The sequence below is a fragment of the Malus domestica genome, chromosome 01 (genome assembly GCF_042453785.1).
Source record: "Malus domestica chromosome 01, GDT2T_hap1".
NCBI classification, from domain to species: Eukaryota; Viridiplantae; Streptophyta; class Magnoliopsida; order Rosales; family Rosaceae; genus Malus; species Malus domestica.
Genome location: NC_091661.1, coordinates 27,660,420 through 27,680,140, shown reverse-complemented (window position 1 = coordinate 27,680,140; position 19,721 = coordinate 27,660,420). Strand labels below are relative to the sequence as shown.

The following is a 19,721-nucleotide window of genomic DNA, read 5'->3' as shown; positions in this document are numbered from 1 at the left end:
CAATAATCAATTAGTTTAGCATATGCTATTAATATAAATAATTAAGTAACAATACTGTAGTATCTGTAAACCAAAAATTACAAACATTGTACACATTAATCATGCATTATACCGTCACTTCCGGCGGCATCCGCATTACCATACCCATTAGCTCCGGCAGGGTACCAACGGGTGGCAGCTGTCGACAAGTTTAAGTGCTTGCGATTAACTGCAAAGCAGATATTAAAGCAGCAAAAAAGAGTGATAAATACAAAAGGGTTTGTTAAACCAGGCAATGGCAGCTGAAGAGTGGCCAAAACAGGCGCTTAACTTTCTTCAGAGTTCAGACAAATGCTCATGGTCCTGCGTGAAGTTGTCTGGTAGTGGTAGTGATTGCAACCACTGCCTACATATTCCGTCCAAAACCATTTGTTGACCATACCACTCATGTAAGGCTGCTCTTGAAGACGTGGTTAGGCCAAGAATTCGTTCTCCGTAGATTACACTAGTTTAAAATGTCGTATTGTCGGAAAACGGAGTAAGACTGCTCTCTATATTTCCATTCTCTTGGTACAAATTACAATTTTGAGTTCTGTCTTCGTATCTGTGTGTGAGCTTGGAAGAAGCAATGGCAGTTGGGTTAGCAATAGCAGGTGAAGCGGGGCAATACAACAGCAGGATGACACTGTTCGTCATCATCTCTTGCATGATGGCAGCCATAGGAGGTGTAATTTTCGGCTACGACATTGGAATTTCAGGCGGCGTGACATCAATGGAGCCGTTTCTTAAAAAATTCTTCCCTGAAGTAAACATTAAGATGAAATCAGACACCAAAATCAGCAACTACTGTAAATTCGACAGTGAACTGTGGACCTCCTTCACATCCTCACTCTACATATCTGGTCTTGTAGCTTCCCTTTTTGCCAGTTTGGTCACAAGGGCTTACGGCCGCAAGCCTTCAATCCTTGCCGGTGGAGCTGCATTCCTTGCCAGCTCAGCTCTAAACGGCGCAGCTATGAACATCTACATGCTCATCCTCGGCCACTTATTGCTTGGAGTTGGTATTGGTTTTGGAAATCAGGTAGTACTTTTTGCCCTCAACATTAATCATATAAGCATACCCTATTCGATGTTTCTATTTTTCGTGTTACTTGTGTAATCTGTGTTTGTGTTGTGCAGGCTGTTCCATTGTACCTTTCGGAAATGGCACCACCAAAATACAGAGGAGCAATTAACAATGGCTTCCAATTTAGCTTCGGCATTGGCGTATTATCAGCTAACCTCATCAACTACGGCTCTGAGAAGATCAAAGGGGGTTGGGTGTGGCGAATCTCCCTAGCCATGGCTGCAGTCCCTGCCTCAATGCTAACACCGGGAGCACTTTTCCTTCCCGAAACACCTAACAGCCTAATCCAGCATAACGCGGATCACCAAACAGCCAAGCAAATGCTACAACGTATTAGAGGTGTCGATGATGTCCAAGCAGAACTCGTTGATCTGATCAAAGCAAACCACATATCGAAAAACATCAAACACCCTTTCAAGAAAATCCTGGAGAGAAAGTATAGGCCTCAGCTTGTGATGGCAATAGCCATACCATTTTTTCAGCAAGTGACAGGGATCAATGTCATATCCGCGGTACTTTTCGAACAATTGGGTTGAGAGAAATGCCTCGGCAAGTCTTTCCGACCTCCGAAGAGGTAGACTACCGTAGCTTTCCCACAACTAATCCCCTTAAAGAAAAATCAAATTATGTAATCCATTTGAGTTTTTCACTTAATGAAATTAATTTATTTGTCACCAAATTTGCGATTGGAAAATTTGGTTTATGTCGCGCAATTCAAACATTCCGCATCGCATGACTAGTTTTTCTTGCTTGCTAGAAGAAGATGAGTGTTTGGTGCATTTTATCTGAAAACTAATCATTAATTAGGTGTTCAATCTTGTTTGTTTGAAATACATACCATACTTGTTTATTCAATTGAAAGTGGAGAATTAAAAAGTTTGTGAATCCAACACTACAATGCGTAATTCAAAATTAACAGGAATTAAACCAATTAATGAAAATATTTGGGCTGAAACATTAGCAAAGTGAGTCCAACAAGCCTGCGACGTTATATAAAATGAGTTTACTGTCACGTAAGATTTATGCGCTTAATTAGATGCGTTGTCATGTGTAAGATTTTCTTCATATAACAATTCATTAATAAATAAAGATGTCATGATTGCGGTGAACTCGTTATAAATATTGATTATTCACCCGTTTAGCATCAACATGGTGGAGGTACGACCAAGAAACCAGTATAGTCCTCCGCCAACAATGTTCACCATTACACAAATGTTATGCCCATAAAGCTGACCCTGCCACCGCTGATTTTCAAATTCCCAGCATTGTCTTGCTTTTTTTATTTTCTAATCGGCATATGAATAAAGTAATAGAAATTGAATGAATCGTATCCAGTTATTTCCTACCAAAAGAAATGAAAATCATTACAAATCTGTGTAGATGAATTATTTTGGTTTTTTTAAAGTTTAATTTCCCCAGATTTAAATTCGTCAATTTGTAATGGAGAAAAAGAAGAAAAAGATAACTTCGTCCCCAACCCACATACATTAATTACAAATCAGTGTAACGTATATTTATCTCTTTTATAATGTGAAACGTATGCACGTTTTTCTTGACAGTGAACCTTAGAATACTAGTACGTGGAGTTCATGCTAAGGTGCCAAAGTAACTAGAGTGACGCGTAACAAGTGATTTTTAACCTTGTTAGAACCCAGTTAGAACCCAGAAAGCAGTTAGAGCAGTACATTGGCACTGAAGCAGCAGCATCACCTGCAGCAGCAATGATGGTGAAAGCCATTCGAGTCCATGAACTTGGTGGTCCTGAGGTCTCTCACTCTCTCTCTCTCTCTCTCTCTCTCTCTCTCTCATTATGAACTCATACCCCCTAAGAACAGATTGTTACAAAATTATCATCTTGAAGCTTCACTGTAAGCATACCAAGTAACCCTTCAATTTTAACAATAGATTCCGCCATTTGAACAAGATTACAGAGAATATTAATCCATAAATTTATATTGCAGTTAAAAAAGACTTGTTCTTGAACCCCAAATACACTATCACAGATTCTTCCCTACTGGCTATCGGCCTTTTTCAATGAAACAACTGAATGAATACCAACAAATCTTGATCAAACAATGGCTATTGGCCTCTTATGCTCTCAAACAATGGCTATCGTCCTTTCAATTTTCTAACAATGGCTATGGGCCGTCAATCTTTCAGAAAAATAACAAACATTCTCCAACTAGAACATAACGCAAACAGATGGTGTGCACTGTGAAATCAGAAACAAAGAACCTGATACGAATGAAAATCTTGAACCTTTGAGCAGAAATCCCTGAGAACTTGCAGCTACCATCGAGCTTCAATCAATCAAGAAGACTTGCACATCGGAATTGAAACCAAGGATCGGCCGGCTCTGATACCATGATAACAGTGCATAGAGAATTGAAGAAAAGCAGAAAACTTAGAGAGAAAGAAAGAGAATTGCAGAGGTCATGAGTTTCTGTATATTTCTTCGAATGAATACTACAAGATTCTTGCACACTTATATATCTCAATGGCTGCCTTATCTCTTATGCTACTAGTTCTAACAGCTCTAACCAATTTTACCGCCAATTCTAACTGACTTCCAAATATGCTAACTGCCATACTTCAGCACCACCATTTTGACCATACTACCCTTCGTATCAGTCAATACTGGTCAATACAAACTACAAGGACTTCACAACTAGATTTTCTTTAATTACCCTTTAATAAATAAATAAATTAAGTCGTTAGCAAATTAAAACTCTGAGTAAATTAGAGTCATTGGTGGACTGGCCGGGGTTGTGCAGGCGGTTGAGTTCATGTGGTCTGAGGGATATTTTATTCATTTAGTCTGTCATCTTATTCGAAGGTACTTTATTTAATTGCCAATTGGTCCTTTGGTGTCTTCAAAAACGTGGTGGTGTTGTACACCGCCAGTTGTACACCCCCTTCGTTCTACGAACCCTTGTTGATTCTGAACTTCGTTCGCGAAGGAACTGGGCTTTTGACGGGCCAAACCTTTTTTATGCGCCGCTTTACCCCGAAAGGAAAATTAGCTTTGCTCCTCTGGGCACTAGGCGCTCCCGTGGTTCGCGAGAAGGAAAAAGGATGAATCCTTTGTTACATCTGGCACGAGATGATAAAGAGAGAGCTTCGTCTATCAATGAATAGCGGATTGACGGAGCTCTTGGCATTGCTTTGTTTTTCTCTCCTTTCCTATCAGCGAGGGATATATATACTGGATGAATTTTGGTTTTGGGATTCGAACTCGAGAGAAGCGTTGTTTTAGTTTTCTAAGAAAGAAAATACATAACAAGGTTGGTTGCATGGTCTTGTCCAAAAGCGTCTTCAGATCTAGAGTGCAAGGCTGTGAAAAGCTCTGACTTTCAACGTCATCATACACACCTAAATCACGGTATACAAACTCTTTGCGCTAACCTGTACTTCACGATCATGATCATAGTTGAAATATATGCAATTTGACCGACATCTTGATTGAAGGAGATGACAGCTGAGTGTTTAGTGTCTACTACGCCGTTGTTTCAAGGTAGTTTTATACTTGTGCAGCTGCATTTGCTCGTTTTAATCTTCCTTGAAAATAAATGTGGCAAGAACAATCTTAAAATTAATCTTAACAGCAAATTATAATTAAAGGGTCAATAATCGTATTATCATAACATTGCTACATTCTACAATTGCATTTGTAACACGCGTACTGACCATCCCTTTTCAAAAGCAATTGTTTCTTGAAGTTATTAGATATGACTCGAGTGTTCTTAATTATACAGGTCGAACCTGGACAGATGGTCCTTGTTCACGCTGCCGGTGGAGTTGGATTCCATTTATGCCAGTGGACTAATGCCATTGGTGCCACTGTCATAGGAACCGTATCAACTCAAGAGAAGCCAGCTCAAGCCAAGGAGGATGGATGCCACCATGTCATAATCTATGAGGAAGAGGACTTTGTCGCTCGTGTGAAAGAAATAACTTTCAACAATGGCGTTGATGTTGTCTATGATGGCGTAGGGAAGGTTACGTTTGAGGTATAAGTTTTACTTTTCTTATAATCTCCATAAGTGTGTCATGATTTACTCAAATGTTGCTGCATATATATGCTTGACCAACTTCAATAGTGACTTCTAACTCAGTTGGTTAAGGGCATTCGACATTATCTAATATATAACATTTATTTTGGACTACGAATTCTTACCAATAGATATTGTTTTCAGGGATCGCTGGCAGCTTTGAAGACTCGTGGGCACATGGTGAGTTTGGGCAGTCATCATGTGAGCCAAATCCGGTTCCCTTACAAGTGAATTCAACGCGCCATTTCTAATAATTCGCTTGATTAAGATTCCAATACTCCACTTGAAAGAATTTAAGCTAGGGTTGTAAAGACTGATTGCATAAGCTCAACTCGATGATGAGTGAGGTTTTGACTTCATTATATAGAGATTACAAGATAAGTCTGTTACAGTATAAACGTATAGCGGATTACAAGTGAATTCAAATTACAAATATAAATTGATTGAGTCTAAGAAGAGATAGGACTGCGTTGGTTCTCTATCTAGTGAAGAGTCCTTGAGTTATCCAAACTGACTTTGACTTGGTGAGCGAGACTTAGGTGATTCAAACTGCAGGGATGTGGATTGCTGACCTGGAGTACATGTAGGAATAATAGGTTTATCACACCCCTGCAGGCTAAGTGAGCGTTGACGAATGGGAAGCTTGGAGAGGAGATGACTGAAACAAGCAGAGGACAATCCTTTTATGAGAAGATCTGCAATCTGATCAGTAGTTGCGACATAGCCAACTTGAATTTCTTTGCAAACAACCTTTTCTCGCATATAGCAATAGTTAACTTCGACGCGTCTCATCCTTGCCTGATAAATAGGATTAGAAGCTACTGCAAGTGCACTCATATTGTCGCACCATAACTTTGGTGCAGAAAGAGAAAGGTGCAGGTCACGAAAGATATGGAGAAACCAAGATAAAATGGTTGCCGTATAGGCCAGTTGTCTATACTTGGCCTCAGTGTTTGAGCGAGACACCCCCCACTATTTCTTGGAGCTCCAAGAGACGAGATTATCTCCAAGAAAAATGCCATAGCCACTACTGGAGCGTCGATCATCAGGATCTCCAGCATAGTCCTCATCGGTAAATGCAGTGAGGGTGAGAGGACTAGGTTTATAGACAATGCCCTGATCATGAATGGCCTTCAAGTATTGAAGTACGCGTTTGACAGCATCCCAATGAGCAGTAGTGGGTGAATGCATATATTGGCAGACCTGATTGACGGCAAAAGCAATATCAGGTCTCGTGAAAAGAAGATATTGGAGAGCACCGATTATACTTCGAAAATTAGTGCCATCTGACAAAGGTTCTCTGTCATATATACTCAACTTAGGGCCAGTTGCAGCGGGAGTGGTGAGAGGCTTTGCATAAGACATTTTGGTCTTCTTTAGAAGGTCCAAGATGTACTTGGATTGAGAAAGATACATGGCAGTGGATGTTCGTGTAATTTCCATTCCCAAAAAAATAATGCAAGGGACCTAGATCTTTCATAGAAATTTTTTGGCCAAGCTGTTGAATGAACCGAGATATATGTAATGGATTATTGCCCGTAACAAGGATGTCGTCAACATATGTCAACAAGTAGATAACTGTGGATCCATTAAAGAAGGTGAACAACGAAGAATCTGCTACCAGGCATGAGGTGCTTGTTTCAAACCATATTATGATTTTTGTAGTCTACAAACATGTGATTGAAATTGAGGTTCCACAAAACTTGAAGGTTTGTCGCTCTACCAAAGAACCATGTAAGAAAGCATTCTGAACATCAAGTTGTCGGATAGGCCAATTGTAGTGAAGTGCAATGGAGAGAATGAGTCTGATTATTGCATGAGTGACAACAGGACTGAACGTCTCGCTGTAATCTATACCTTCTTGCTGGTGAAAGCCATTTGCGACTAGTCAAGCCTTATACCGTTGTATGGAACCATTAGAATGTCGTTTGATCCGATATACCCATTTATTTGGAAGAACGTTCATGGATGGAAGAAATGGAACCAAGGATCATGTGCCAGTACGCAAAAGAGCATTAAACTCTTCTGCCATTGCCTGTTTCCATTCGGGATATTTGTTAGCCTACGTAAAACAAGTAGGCTCAACCACAGCATTAGGGGCAGCAAACCAAATGAGATGAAGTTATTGTGCGGAAGCGTCAAATATGAAACCAATAAGCAACAACGGCAAAATATGACAATACAAATAATATAAAATGACACAATGATTTATACTGGTTCGGCGTAAGCCTACGTCCAGTTCCGAGACGGCGAGGAAATTCCACTAATATCAAAAGGAGATTACAAATAGAGTTTTAACTCTTAAACCCAAATCTCACATACACCCAATAGCTCTCACTAAAACAAAGAACGGTCGTCGTCGTACCCAGTGCACAAGGCTCCCGCTTTATGCAGGGTCTGGGAGAGGTGAATGTCGGCTAACCTTACCCCCATTTTATGGAGAGGCTGCTCCCAACACTAAAACAAAGAACAAATGGAGAAAATGGAAACGTATACCAAATTCCTTCTCTCCCAAAAGCCACAACATGTAGCACAAATATCTTTGATTGAGTGATCACTAACAAAGGGGGAAAGCAGCAACTCTATTTCAAATGGGAGAGCCGAATGCTCTCTCCTCTGCTCACTAATTGGAGCTGTCAACAGACAATTCCCTTTATCTCATCTGCTGCCGCTCCCACTTCACCAAAGGCATAACCAAAAACATATAATAAACAAAAGGAACAAAACCATAATTGCCACATATTCTTTGCCTTTGTAAAAGCCACAAATCAAGGGCTAGACATCATAATGATGTCCCCCTTTTCCTTATTCTATTTTATTAGCCGAAAGGTATTTTGGCTTGTTGTCCACTTGGTCACAAATCCAACAGAAGTTTCGCTAATGCTGGAGACTCATGAAGAGTGGAGTTGGATTCTGCAAAACTTTCTATTCTTCCTTCACTGTCATTGTAGCATGCATGATGCATTCATCTAGCAGAGACGAGGGACCGTCCCTATACTTCTAGCATTTCTTTTTTCTTCTTTCCTGTCGTAAAACTTTGTTTCCTGGTTTTTTGTACATGCAATATATGCCTTTATTATGTTCTTTTCAAAGATTTAAACAGCCCCTGTTCTTAACCCTTATGCTTAGGATGTCAAGCAACTACAGATCGATACATGTCAAGTCGAATCGAGTCGAGTCGATTTTATTTATTCTAGGAACAAAGTTGCTTCATAATGTATCATGTTTCAAGTTTATAAACTTTGCGTATATTGGCATCAATATGAATGCTTTGTGACAAAAAGTGCCCCTAAATAACATAGGAAAATGCTAACTCCGTCGTCACTATTTTGCTTGCTCCACAAGCATTTCAAAGCTGCTTAGCAATTTGGTTTTCTCGTAGAAAAGCGAGAGGTGTCACGTGAATTAGTACGAAGAAGAGAGAGGGAGCACGAGCATTTCAAAGCTGCATAGCAATTGGGTTTTCTCGTAGAAGAGCGAGAAGTTTCACGTGAATTAGTACGAAGAACAGAGAGAGAGAGAGAGAGAGAGAGAGAGAGAGAGAGAGAGAGAGAGAGAGAGAGAGAGAGAGAGAGAGAGAGAGAGAGAGAGAGAGAGAGAGAGAGAGAGAGAGAGAGAAGTACTACGAAGAAGAAGGGGAAAGAGAAGAGCGAGAACAAAAGAAAGATCCAGGGGTAAAATTATAAATTAAAAATAATTAAAAATATGGAGTTTTAATGAAATGTCCACAATACTGTTCACTTTAACGAAAAACCACATTTTTACAATAAAAAGTCAAACCTGGTACTATTCACTTTATATTTTATTTTGTCCTTATCGTTAAAACTCAAAGTTTTCAAACCATTTTCATTAGTTTTTCTTTAAAAATACAACCACGAAATAATGTGAATAATGTGAGTTTGCTGATAATTAATTATCCCTAAACCATTTTCACACATTTCTCTTGTCATTCAATTTACTTCTCCTGAATTAAGAGTTACTTGTTCAGAAAACAAGTTATAATTTTTTATGGGATAATTTTTTCTATTTTTTATATTTTAGAAAAAGCTCGACGGTACGAGCAATATTTTATTGATAACGAAACAAATAAGTTACATCTAGTCATGGGAGAACATAAACCTTACCCCTCATAATGCCAAGAAAAAGGAGAAAAACAACATTGAGTAAGAAGGGAAGACATAAAACTTACCCCTCTAGAAACAAAAACAAAAACAATACAATGGAGGGGAGACTGAAACCTAACCCCTCTAAAACCAAACCTGAAAGAAAAATACAATGAAACAAGAGAACGAAATTTGACAAAATCATACAACACAACCATACTGGCATATTCGTCACAGCAAGGAAAATGCCAACAAACTTACTCAAAGTACAAAACAAAGCTAAACATATTCAACAATTACATGACACATTTTAAGCACTATCCTATTCAGCAACTGTGAAAGAAGAATGCTCCATGGCATGTTTACCAGCAAAGAACCAAGCACAATCCAAAACCCCGTGAAGAATCCAACTCCCAAGCTCACGTAGAACCACTCATCTTCAAGTAAATGGTATCCTCCTCCATCTTGCTCAACTGTTGGTGGCGGTATCACTCCATTTGCGCTGCAATTGTTGTTGAGTAGAGGTCCGCAGAGTTCATTGCCGATGAAGCTAGACGGATCAAGGGTCTGCAACTGAGTGCCTTCCGGAATTCTTCCCGTCAAATTGTTGTAGGACAAGTTTAAGTGATTCAAAAATGTCAAATTCGTAGTGCTTGGAGGAATTTCACCATCAAGTTGGTTCATGGAAAAATCGAGAGATTCTAACCGTGCCATATTACCAATCTTTGAAGGAATTTTTCCAGTGAAGCGATTATTCGATAAATTGAGTGACTGCAATGCGAGGAGGCCGGTAAGTTCTTCAGGGATCTCTCCATATAAAGTTGCATGAAAGATCCATGTTTTTTACAAATTTCAGAATCTTGGTATATTCCATTTCTATCCCTTTCGTTACCAAGATTGCATTCTCTAGAACTGTATGAGCCATATCAGAAATAATAAACCGAGATGTTTGCAAAAAGAATTCTGACACATCAGCCATGGCGCTCAAATTGTGGAAGCATCTCGGTATCGTTCCAGAGAGTTTATTATGCGCAAGGTCCAATATCTGGAGACTTTTCAAATAACAAATTTCCGAAGGAATGTCTCCTTCAAACTCATTCGAACGAAGGTTAAGAAGGTTCAACCCAAGAAGGCTTTTACCCATCCATATTGGTATGCTTCCGACAAACCCATTTCCACTAAGGTCAACAACTTCCAACCCGGTACAGTTCTGTAGGGAATGTGGCAATTCTCCGTACAGGTGATTATTGCGCAAGTGCAGCGATTGCAAATGTGGCAAGTATCCCATGGACATTGGGACATTCCCAGTTAGGTGGTTGTTTTCTAAATTTAGGAATTCCAAAAATGACCAATTCACCCAACAGTCGGGTACATTTCCAGTAAGAAGATTGTTCCCGAGAAGAAGAAAATAAAGTAGCCGTGGTTCATCTGGCCTATCACAGAAGAAGTGGAAAACAGATCCAGAAAATGATGAATTGGAAAGATCTAGCCACAATAATGAGGTGGGAACAATAGGCAATGCACCAATGAATTGGTTAGAACCAAGATCAACAAATGAATAAGGAGCAACAACTATAGTTTGAATCTCCCCATACAATTGATTGTGAGAGAGATTCAGATACTGTACTTTGGAAGTTAAGTTCCAAAACCAAGTTGGAATAGTACTTGAAATTCCTGTACCAAACAAGCTCAGTTCTTTTAATTGTGTTTGTGTCCGCAACCACATTGGCCATTTAGGCCCCAAATGCCAGGAATCCAGCTGCAAAATTTCAAGTTGAAAAGGAGGAACCCAATCTTGACTAGTTTTCAAAGTCAATGAGTTTCCTTTTGCAATGAAATGCTTCAACTTTGTAAGTTTGCTAAAAGAAACTTCCGACACTGCACCTTCTAACGAATTATAAGATATATCCAATTTTTCTAAGTTTGACATATTTCCTAGTGACATTGGAATGGGACCTGATATATTAGTATTTCTCAACGACAATGACTTTATTCCATCTGGACCACATCTGGACAAACTTTCAAAGATTTCGGATGGTCTTTGAACAGTGAAATGGTTCTTTGACAGATCAAGAACTTTCAACTTACAAAGATGTCCCAAAGAATTTGGTATTTTCCCTTCCAACTGATTATACTTTAAGTCTAGATTGACAAGGGATGTCATGTTTCCAATGGAACTCGATATTTCACCATGTAAGCCATTGTAAGAAAGAAGTAAGGACTCAAGATTGTTCAAGCTATACAACCATTCAGGTATGGTAGAATTGAAGTCGTTCTCCAAGAGACTAAGAAATTTAAGACAAGTCATATTCTGTGAAATGCTAGGAATTGGACCTTGGAAACCACAATCATTGAGATGAAGAGAAACTAGATTTTTAAGACTGAAAACCCACTTCGGCATCAAAGAATTAAAATTGTTGAAAGAGAGATCAAGGACGACCAGGGAAGTAAAATTTGGGGTGGGTAGATGGGGAATTTGAACAAGTTGACAATCGGACATAATTAACTCTACCAAAGAAGGGAGCATGTTTGTAACTTGCAACCAGTCAAATGCTATATTAAGATTTACAGAACTCAAGTCCAAGTGTTTCAGCAGAGAAAGACCAGAAATCCACTGAAGGTTCTCTACCATCAGATTGGAACTATAGATGTTACTGAGATTGAGATAACGTAGGCTGGAAAGATTTCCCAGTTTATGAGGAATTATTCCATAAAACTCTGAGTTTGCAAGGTTAAGGTGTGTTAAACTTGTCATAGAACCAAAGAAACTAGGAATTTGTGTTGTACTGAAATTATTGTTACTCAAGTCCAAGTGGTTGAGATGCTTTAAACTGAGCAAAGAAGGATTTATCTTACCACCGAAGAAAGAGTTGGAATCCCAAAAAGAGTGATAAGAACTATTAAGGTGCAACTTGTGGACGTGGCCGGTTATGTGATCATAGACAACTCCTGTCCAACTGCAACAGTCTGAATGTTCTTCTGCAACCCACGATGCAAGCCGATTGGTAGGGTCCTTGAGATCTTGCTTGAACATCAGAAGTGCTTGTCTTTCACTTTCTTTGCAAAGTGGAGGCCAACCGGGATTTCCATTGCATAAACCAATACTGAAAGTAATGGTTGCAATGGCTAGAAACCTGATTAGCAATAAAACAACTCTCATGGTTCTCTCCATAAAGTTCTAGTGTATGAAGCAGGTGATGTGTATGAGCAATGAACAATCCAGAGTAGTGCTACCTATATATATTAGGGAGCCTCACCTTTTCTAAACCATCCTCTACGGCATGAGACCGCATTTTCAAAATCGATGCACATCAATGAGAGTAGCAGTCGTCGGACGGACTCTTGGAATCTTTGACAAAAGTTTCATAGATGATAAGATGGATTAAACGAAGCGGCTATTTAGGACTAGCTAGTCCACATCTATAGAGACAGAAGTTAATTTAAGACCCCACTTGGAATTGGGAATCGTCGGTCCTTCAAATACATTAAGTATTAATATAGATGAAAAATTGCAGGTAGCTCTAGAAAATGAGGTGTTGCCTGACTAGAGCTAAGTAAGAGAGTGAGAAACCTGATTAGTAGTAAAACAACTCTCGCGCTTCTCTCCAAGTTTTAGTGTATGAAGTAGGTGTTGGAAGTTTTGAGACTCTTGTCCCACATTGGGGAAAACAAGATTCACAGGGGCCTTTATATAGATTTAGTGCTTTAGTCTAGTAATTAGAATGTGGGCCATTTGGAAATGGATTGAAGGCTTGGGCCTTATGGTTGTGTGGATTAGGCTTGTATAATATAGCCTAAATACAATTAATATTAATTAATCAAGACAAGGGCTTGGTGGGGCACTTGGGGCCTTGGAATTTAAAAATAATCTGATTCATTAATTTTAATTTTCGGATTAAGTTTTTAATTAATTTATTATTAATTAAAAACGTTTTGATTAAAAGACACAGCTCTTAGAAAAGAGTTGTGAACCTTCAAATACACTGAACTGGTATTTGAAAGGGTGTGAAACATCCTATATATATGCAATCCATGGTATCCAAATGACATCTTTTCTTCTTCCTTTTCTTCCGTACAAAATTCCAGAGAGAGAGTAAACACACAAAGCAATTCGCTAGAATTCTATAATCCAGTGCGGATTGTAGGATTAGGTAGTTGTATCCTGGTCGAGCAGACGTTGTAGAACCACAAGCACAAGAGTGGGACGGAATTACTGTTCGAAGGACATAGCTTTTACGCTAGCCTCTACCTTCTGTAATCAAGTTAGTACTGTGGATATTCTTATATAAATTTCTGTTTTTATTGTATACTTTTCATTCTGTATAGCAAGTACTTTTAGTAAAATAAAATTATGAATTTCAAGTTCTGTTTATTTCTGTTATATTGTTTATTTCTGAATTGTTCTCCAACAGTAGGTGACGTGTACGAGCAATGAGCTATCCAGAGTAGTGCTAGCTATATAACTAGGGATCCTCACTTTTTTTCTAAACCATTCTTTACGGATGAGCACTTTCTACGGCATGAGAAGTTTGTCTAAACCATCTAGACCTGGCAGTTTTTGACACGACACGGTGACACGACACGAAAACGACACGAAAATAACGGGTTTCGGGTCAACACGATAACTTATCGGGTCATTATCTGGTGACCCGTTAAGAACCCGTTAATAACGGGTTCTTAACAGGTATACACGCGGGTAATACGTGGGTAACCCGTTTCGACCCGTTAAGAAAAAAATTATTTTAATAATTTTAAAGTTTAATTACTAAAAGATTTATTATAAAATACAATAGTCATATTAATATATACAATATATTCTATATTAAATATATAGTTTTGTATTATTGTTCTATATAAATTATAAAAAAATAAAAAAAAGTTTTAGTCATTATTTATTTTTATTATGAGAGTTCCTTATTATCATTACTAGGATAAATTTTACATAACATATTCTTGTCCAAAATTAAAATATACTAGTATAGTATTTGTATATGCAAGAACTAAGAAGACATACATACAAGTATGAAAAATGTGAAAGAATATATAAACACTCGTGATTTATCATTATTCCTTCACGAATAGATAATTGTTACACTTATATTATCGTTTAGATTTTTAAAATCCTTCAAACCCTCATGAATAATGTTTTTTATTTGAGGGAAAAATTAATAAAATTAATAATAATTATTGTAGAAGTGTAAAAAATGTAAATATATATATACAATCATTCATATATAAAAATGTAAATACTTTAAATTAAAAATCAAATTTATTCATTACATTCTTATAGGGTCGAGGAGTGTATATGTACAAAATCATCAAAATCGGAGCTAAAATAACCGTTAAATTGTGATTTTTTGTTTATAACCGTCGAAAACTTTTGTTCCATTACATAATCTCTGAATGTTTGTTTTTTACAATTTTTCACGTTTGCAATCTCGGAATGTGTACAAATAAGTTTGACGGTTGGATCGTTGAAAAAAGTTTCGTAGAATGCATATTGCATCAAAACGGTAGATTAAACAAACACTTAAAGTTAATATTATACTTCTATTAAGTATAAAATACGTTTTTGTGATATCCACTAGTGTACATACTTTAAATTAAAGATCAAATTTATTCATTACATTCCTATAGGGTCGAGGAGTGCATCTGTAAAAAATCATCAAAATCGGAGCTAAAATAACCGTTAAATTGTGATTTTTTGTTTATAACCGTTGATAACTTTTGTTCCGTTACGTAATTTCTGAATTTTTTTTTTTTACGATTTTTTACGTATGAAATCTTGGAATATGTACAAATAAGTTTGATGGTTGGATCGTTAAAAAAAGTTTCGTAGAAGGCATATTGTGTCAAAATAGTAGATTAAACAAACACTTAAAGTTAATATTATACTTCTATTAAGTATAAAAAAAGATTTTGTGGTATCCATTAGTGTAAATACTTTAAATTAAAGATCAGATTTATTCATTACATTCTTATAGGGTCGAGGAGTGTATCTGTAAAAAATCATCAAAATCGGAGCTAAAATAACCGTTAAATTGTGATTTTTCGTTTATAACCGTCGAAAACTTTTGTTCCGTTACGTAATCTCTGAATGTTTGTTTTTTACGATTTTTTATGTATGCGATCTCAGAATGTGTACAAATAAGTTTGACGGTTGGATCGTTGAAAAAAGTTTCGTAGAATGCATATTGCGTCAAAACAGTAGATTAAACAAACACTTAGAGTTAATATTATACTTCTATTAAGTATAAAATAAGTTTTGTGGTATCTACTAGTGTAAATACTTTAAATTAAAGATCAAATTTATTCATTACATTCTTATAGGGTTGAGGAGTGTATCTGTAAAAAATCATCAAAATTGGAGCTTAAATAACCGTTAAATTGTGATTTTTCGTTTATAACCGTCGAAAACTTTTGTTCCGTTACATAATCTCTGAATGTTTGTTTTTTACGATTTTTTATGTATGCAATCTTGGAATGTGTACAAATAAGTTTGACGGTTGGATTGTTGAAAAAAGTTTCGTAGAATGCATATTGCGTCAAAACAGTAGATTAAACAAACACTTAGAGTTAATATTATACTTCTATTAAGTATAAAATAAGTTTTTGTGGTATCTACTAGTGTAAATACTTTAAATTAAAGATCAAATTTATTTATTACATTCTTATAGGGTCGAGGAGTGTATCTGTAAAAAATCATCAAAATCGGAGCTTAAATAACCGTTAAATTGTGATTTTTCGTTTATAACCGTCGAAAACTTTTGTTCCGTTACGTAATCTCTGAATGTTTGTTTTTTACGATTTTTTATGTATGCAATCTCGGAATGTGTACAAATAAGTTTGACGGTTGGATCGTTGAAAAAAGTTTCGTAGAATGCATATTGCGTCAAAACAATAGATTAAACAAACACTTAAGAGTTAATATTATACTTCTATTAAGTATAAAATAAGTTTTGTGGTATCTACTAGTGTAAATACTTTAAATTAAAGATCAAATTTATTCATTACATTCTTATAGGGTCGAGGAGTGTATCTGTAAAAAATAATCAAAATCGGAGCTTAAATAATCGTTAAATTGTGATTTTTCGTTTATAACCGTCGAAAACCTTTGTTCCGTTTCGTAATATCTGAATGTTTGTTTTTTACCATTTTTTATGTATGCGATCTCGGAATGTGTACAAATAAGTTTGACGGTTGGATCGTTGAAAAAAGTTTCGTAGAATGCATATTGTGTTAAAACAGTAGATTAAACAAACACTTAGAGTTAATATTATACTTCTATTAAGTATAAAGTAAGTTTTGTGGTATCTACTAGTGTAAATACTTTAAATTAAAGATCAAATTCATTCATTACATCCTTATAGGGTTGAGGAGTGTATCTGTAAAAAATCATCAAAATCGGAGCTAAAATAACCGTTAAATTGTAATTTTTCGTTTATAACCGTCGAAAACTTTTGTTCCGTTACGTAATCTCTGAATGTTTGTTTTTTACCATTTTTTATGTATGCGATCTCGGAATGTGTACAAATAAGTTTGATGGTTGGATCGTTGAAAAAAGTTTCGTAGAATGCATATTGCGTCAAAACAATAGATTAAACAAACACTTAAGTTAATATTATACTTCTATTAAGTATAAAATAAGTTTTTGTGGTATCTATTAGTGTAAATACTTTAAATTAAAGATCAAATTTATTCATTACATTCTTATAGGGTCGAGGAGTGTATCTTTAAAAAAATCATCAAAATCGGAGCTAAAATAACCGTTAAATTGTGATTTTTCGTTTATAACCGTCGATAACTTTTGTTCCGTTACGTAATATTTGAATGTTTTTTTTTTTTACAATTTTTTACGTATGCAATCTTGGAATGTGTACAAATAAGTTTGACGGTTGGATCGTTGAAAAAAGTTTTTCATTACGAGTGTTTATATATTTTTTATATATTTTTTTACACTTCTACATTAATTAAAAAACTATTAAAGACTTTAGGTAGGCGAAAATATACTTAAAACAAAATTGCGTTTTTATGTTTTGGATGTGATATTATGGAATGTATATACTTATTTAGTATTATGTTTTTCATTTGATTATTTATTGGTTTAAAATATATTTTCCTTAACGGGTAACGGGTCGGGTCATATTACCTGTTAATATTATCGGGTCGATTTCGGGTCGGGTCATTTTACCCGTTTATTTTAACGGGTGTTACACGACACGACCCGTTAAGATATCGGGTATGACACGAAAACGACACGAACACGGAAAACACGACACGAATGCCAGGTCTAAAACCATCCTCTACGGCATGAAACCGTATTTTCAAAATCGATGCACATCAATAACAGTAGCAGTCGGACGGACTCTTGAAATCTTTGATAAAAGTTTCATAGATGATAAGATGGATTAAACTTGTTATTTTGACTATCAGACACAACAAACTTTAATCTTTTTGCTGTTGAGTGACAAATAATTAAAAATCAAAACTAAAAATATTTGCTTCTCAATCTAAATTCCAAACAACGTCTGAAAAGATTTGAAATTTAGCCACTGAGCTCGTATTCCTCTCATATTACTCGAAAGTATTGACAAATTTGCCAATTAGATGCTCACAGCTTCAACTTTTCATCGAATTGGCATGGAAAGGCCCACAGTTTGAAAAATAGAATAAAAGGAAAAATGGAAAGTTCCAAATATTCATGACAATTTTTTTTTTTTTTTTGTTAAATGATAGATTTGTTATATTAGCTTTTAGATTAGGGAGCCGACATGGTTTAAACCCACGCTGCAATGCCAAGAGCCACACTCCTCTCCACCACTATGGTAGAGGGCCACTCGTATGACAATTTGTTATATTTAATCAGTCTTTGATATGATTTTTACCACCTGCAAAAGTAGGGATAAAAACACTTAAAAATACTTGCAAGAGAACAATGTAATTGTAGTATAAACAGCTCAAGCAAGGTCGTTTCTGCAGGGATTGAATGAATAATATGTATTACTTTAGTCTAAAGAAGGCTTTTCAATTGCACTGTATAAATGAACAGTCTTTGGATTCGAATTTCACTTTATTTACGAGGCTGCCATTGACTCTCTCTGCCGCTAATCTTCATGCCGCATGTTGATAATCGTGGAAAGGCAGGGGTGTGATGGTCATTTTAGTCTGTAGGGTTTCGAACGGGATGGGTGGGTTAGAGACTTTCATTTCCTTTCTTTCTGAGCTGCAGTGGGACTCGGGGAGAGCATGCCGTCGGGAGAGAGAGAGCGAGCAAGCAGAGAGAGAAGAGAGACAAGGAGGGAGAGAGATAGAGATTTGATGAGAGGAAGGCATGCGGCTTGTAGGCAGACAGAGTCACATGGGGTGTACGATTTGAGGGAGAGAAAGGGGGTTGGTTTCGAAAGCTCTACCTAGGGTTGTTTCAAATCTTTTGTGCTTTAGGATTAGGTTTACAAACTCTATTCATATCATGCAGCTTCAGATTCGAAATTGTGATTTTGGTCGGCAAGAATTCTAGGGTTTGTGACGTTTGTGAGGTTTACACATTTCAATCTCCTTTTGTCTTCGAATTCTCTCTAATTTATTGCTATGTGATGTAACTCTTTTTCTGTGTATTTTACTGATCAATCGAACATGCAAAGGTAGTGATTGAAGCCTTTTGTTGCTGGTTTCCCTTCGATTCAAAAGGTAAGCGTTCTTTCAATTCCTAGATTACTGTTTGAATAAACCTAGGTTTTAACTGTTCTTGATTTTTGCTAATAAATTAGGGTTTCTTGCATTGTATTTTTTTGTCGTTCTCTTGGTCTCTTTGCGTCTCGAGAACCTAGTTGCAGGTTCCTTTTCCATCTTCAATCTTTGCTTTTTCGTTTTTTTTATTATGCTGCTTTTCTATTTCCAAGTTCTTATTTGTTTTAATAAGCTTTAATTTCATTTGATTGGCTTTAATTATATTTGATTTAGAGTATATCTATGCTTTGAAGCTCGGACATTTCCAGGCTGTGATTTGGTTTGACGTTTTGTGCTTGGCTTTGCTTCTGTGCATAAAGAAATTTAAGTGTTTTTCTCAATTTGTTTTGTTATGTGCATTTAAATTTAATTGTTTTTCTCAATTTTTTTCATAATTTGTTTTTCTCAGTTTTGGTTATTTGAACACCTAAATCATGTTCTGTTTTTTATCATGTTGATTCAAAGAATGACCCTTTCTTTTGCCAATCATCTAAACCTAAATGATTAAAAACAGTTCACATTTGCTTCCATTTCCAAGCTATCATTTGGTTTAAGGTTTTGTATTTTGCTTTGCTTCTATGCATTTGAATTTCAATGTTTTTGTCAATTTGCATTTTTATTTGCATATTCCAGCAAAGATAGATATTTTTTGGCCAACCAGGTGATGAAATGTACAACCCGTACTCTCCTTCATGCCACCAACCAAGTGATGAAATGTACAACCCGTACTCTAAT

General features: G+C 36.5%; 2 protein-coding genes, 1 long non-coding RNA gene and 1 pseudogene across 3 annotated transcripts; 1 reads left to right on the top strand and 3 right to left on the bottom strand.

The window, feature by feature from the left end:
- Positions 1-44: 44 nt before the first annotated feature.
- Positions 45-1,784, top strand: LOC103430947 (hexose carrier protein HEX6-like). Its single transcript, XM_029103049.2, has 2 exons — positions 45-1,060; positions 1,159-1,784. Exons 1-2 carry the CDS (start codon positions 608-610, stop codon positions 1,639-1,641), a joined length of 936 nt encoding a protein of 311 aa, XP_028958882.1. The 5' UTR covers positions 45-607; the 3' UTR covers positions 1,642-1,784.
- A 787-nt stretch (positions 1,785-2,571) lies between these two features.
- On the bottom strand, positions 2,572-3,669 carry LOC139197973 (uncharacterized). Its single transcript, XR_011583412.1, has 2 exons — positions 2,757-3,669; positions 2,572-2,678 (listed from the first exon to the last, which is right to left on the bottom strand). It is a non-coding gene; the product is annotated as an uncharacterized lncRNA (long non-coding RNA).
- Positions 3,670-6,129: 2,460 nt separating this feature from the next.
- On the bottom strand, positions 6,130-6,600 carry LOC139190769 (uncharacterized mitochondrial protein AtMg00810-like). Its single transcript, XM_070811249.1, has one exon. It carries the CDS (start codon positions 6,598-6,600, stop codon positions 6,130-6,132), a length of 471 nt encoding a protein of 156 aa, XP_070667350.1.
- A 2,828-nt stretch (positions 6,601-9,428) lies between these two features.
- Positions 9,429-12,653, bottom strand: LOC103424230 (receptor-like protein EIX1; annotated as a pseudogene).
- Between the last annotated feature and the right edge of the window lie 7,068 nt (positions 12,654-19,721).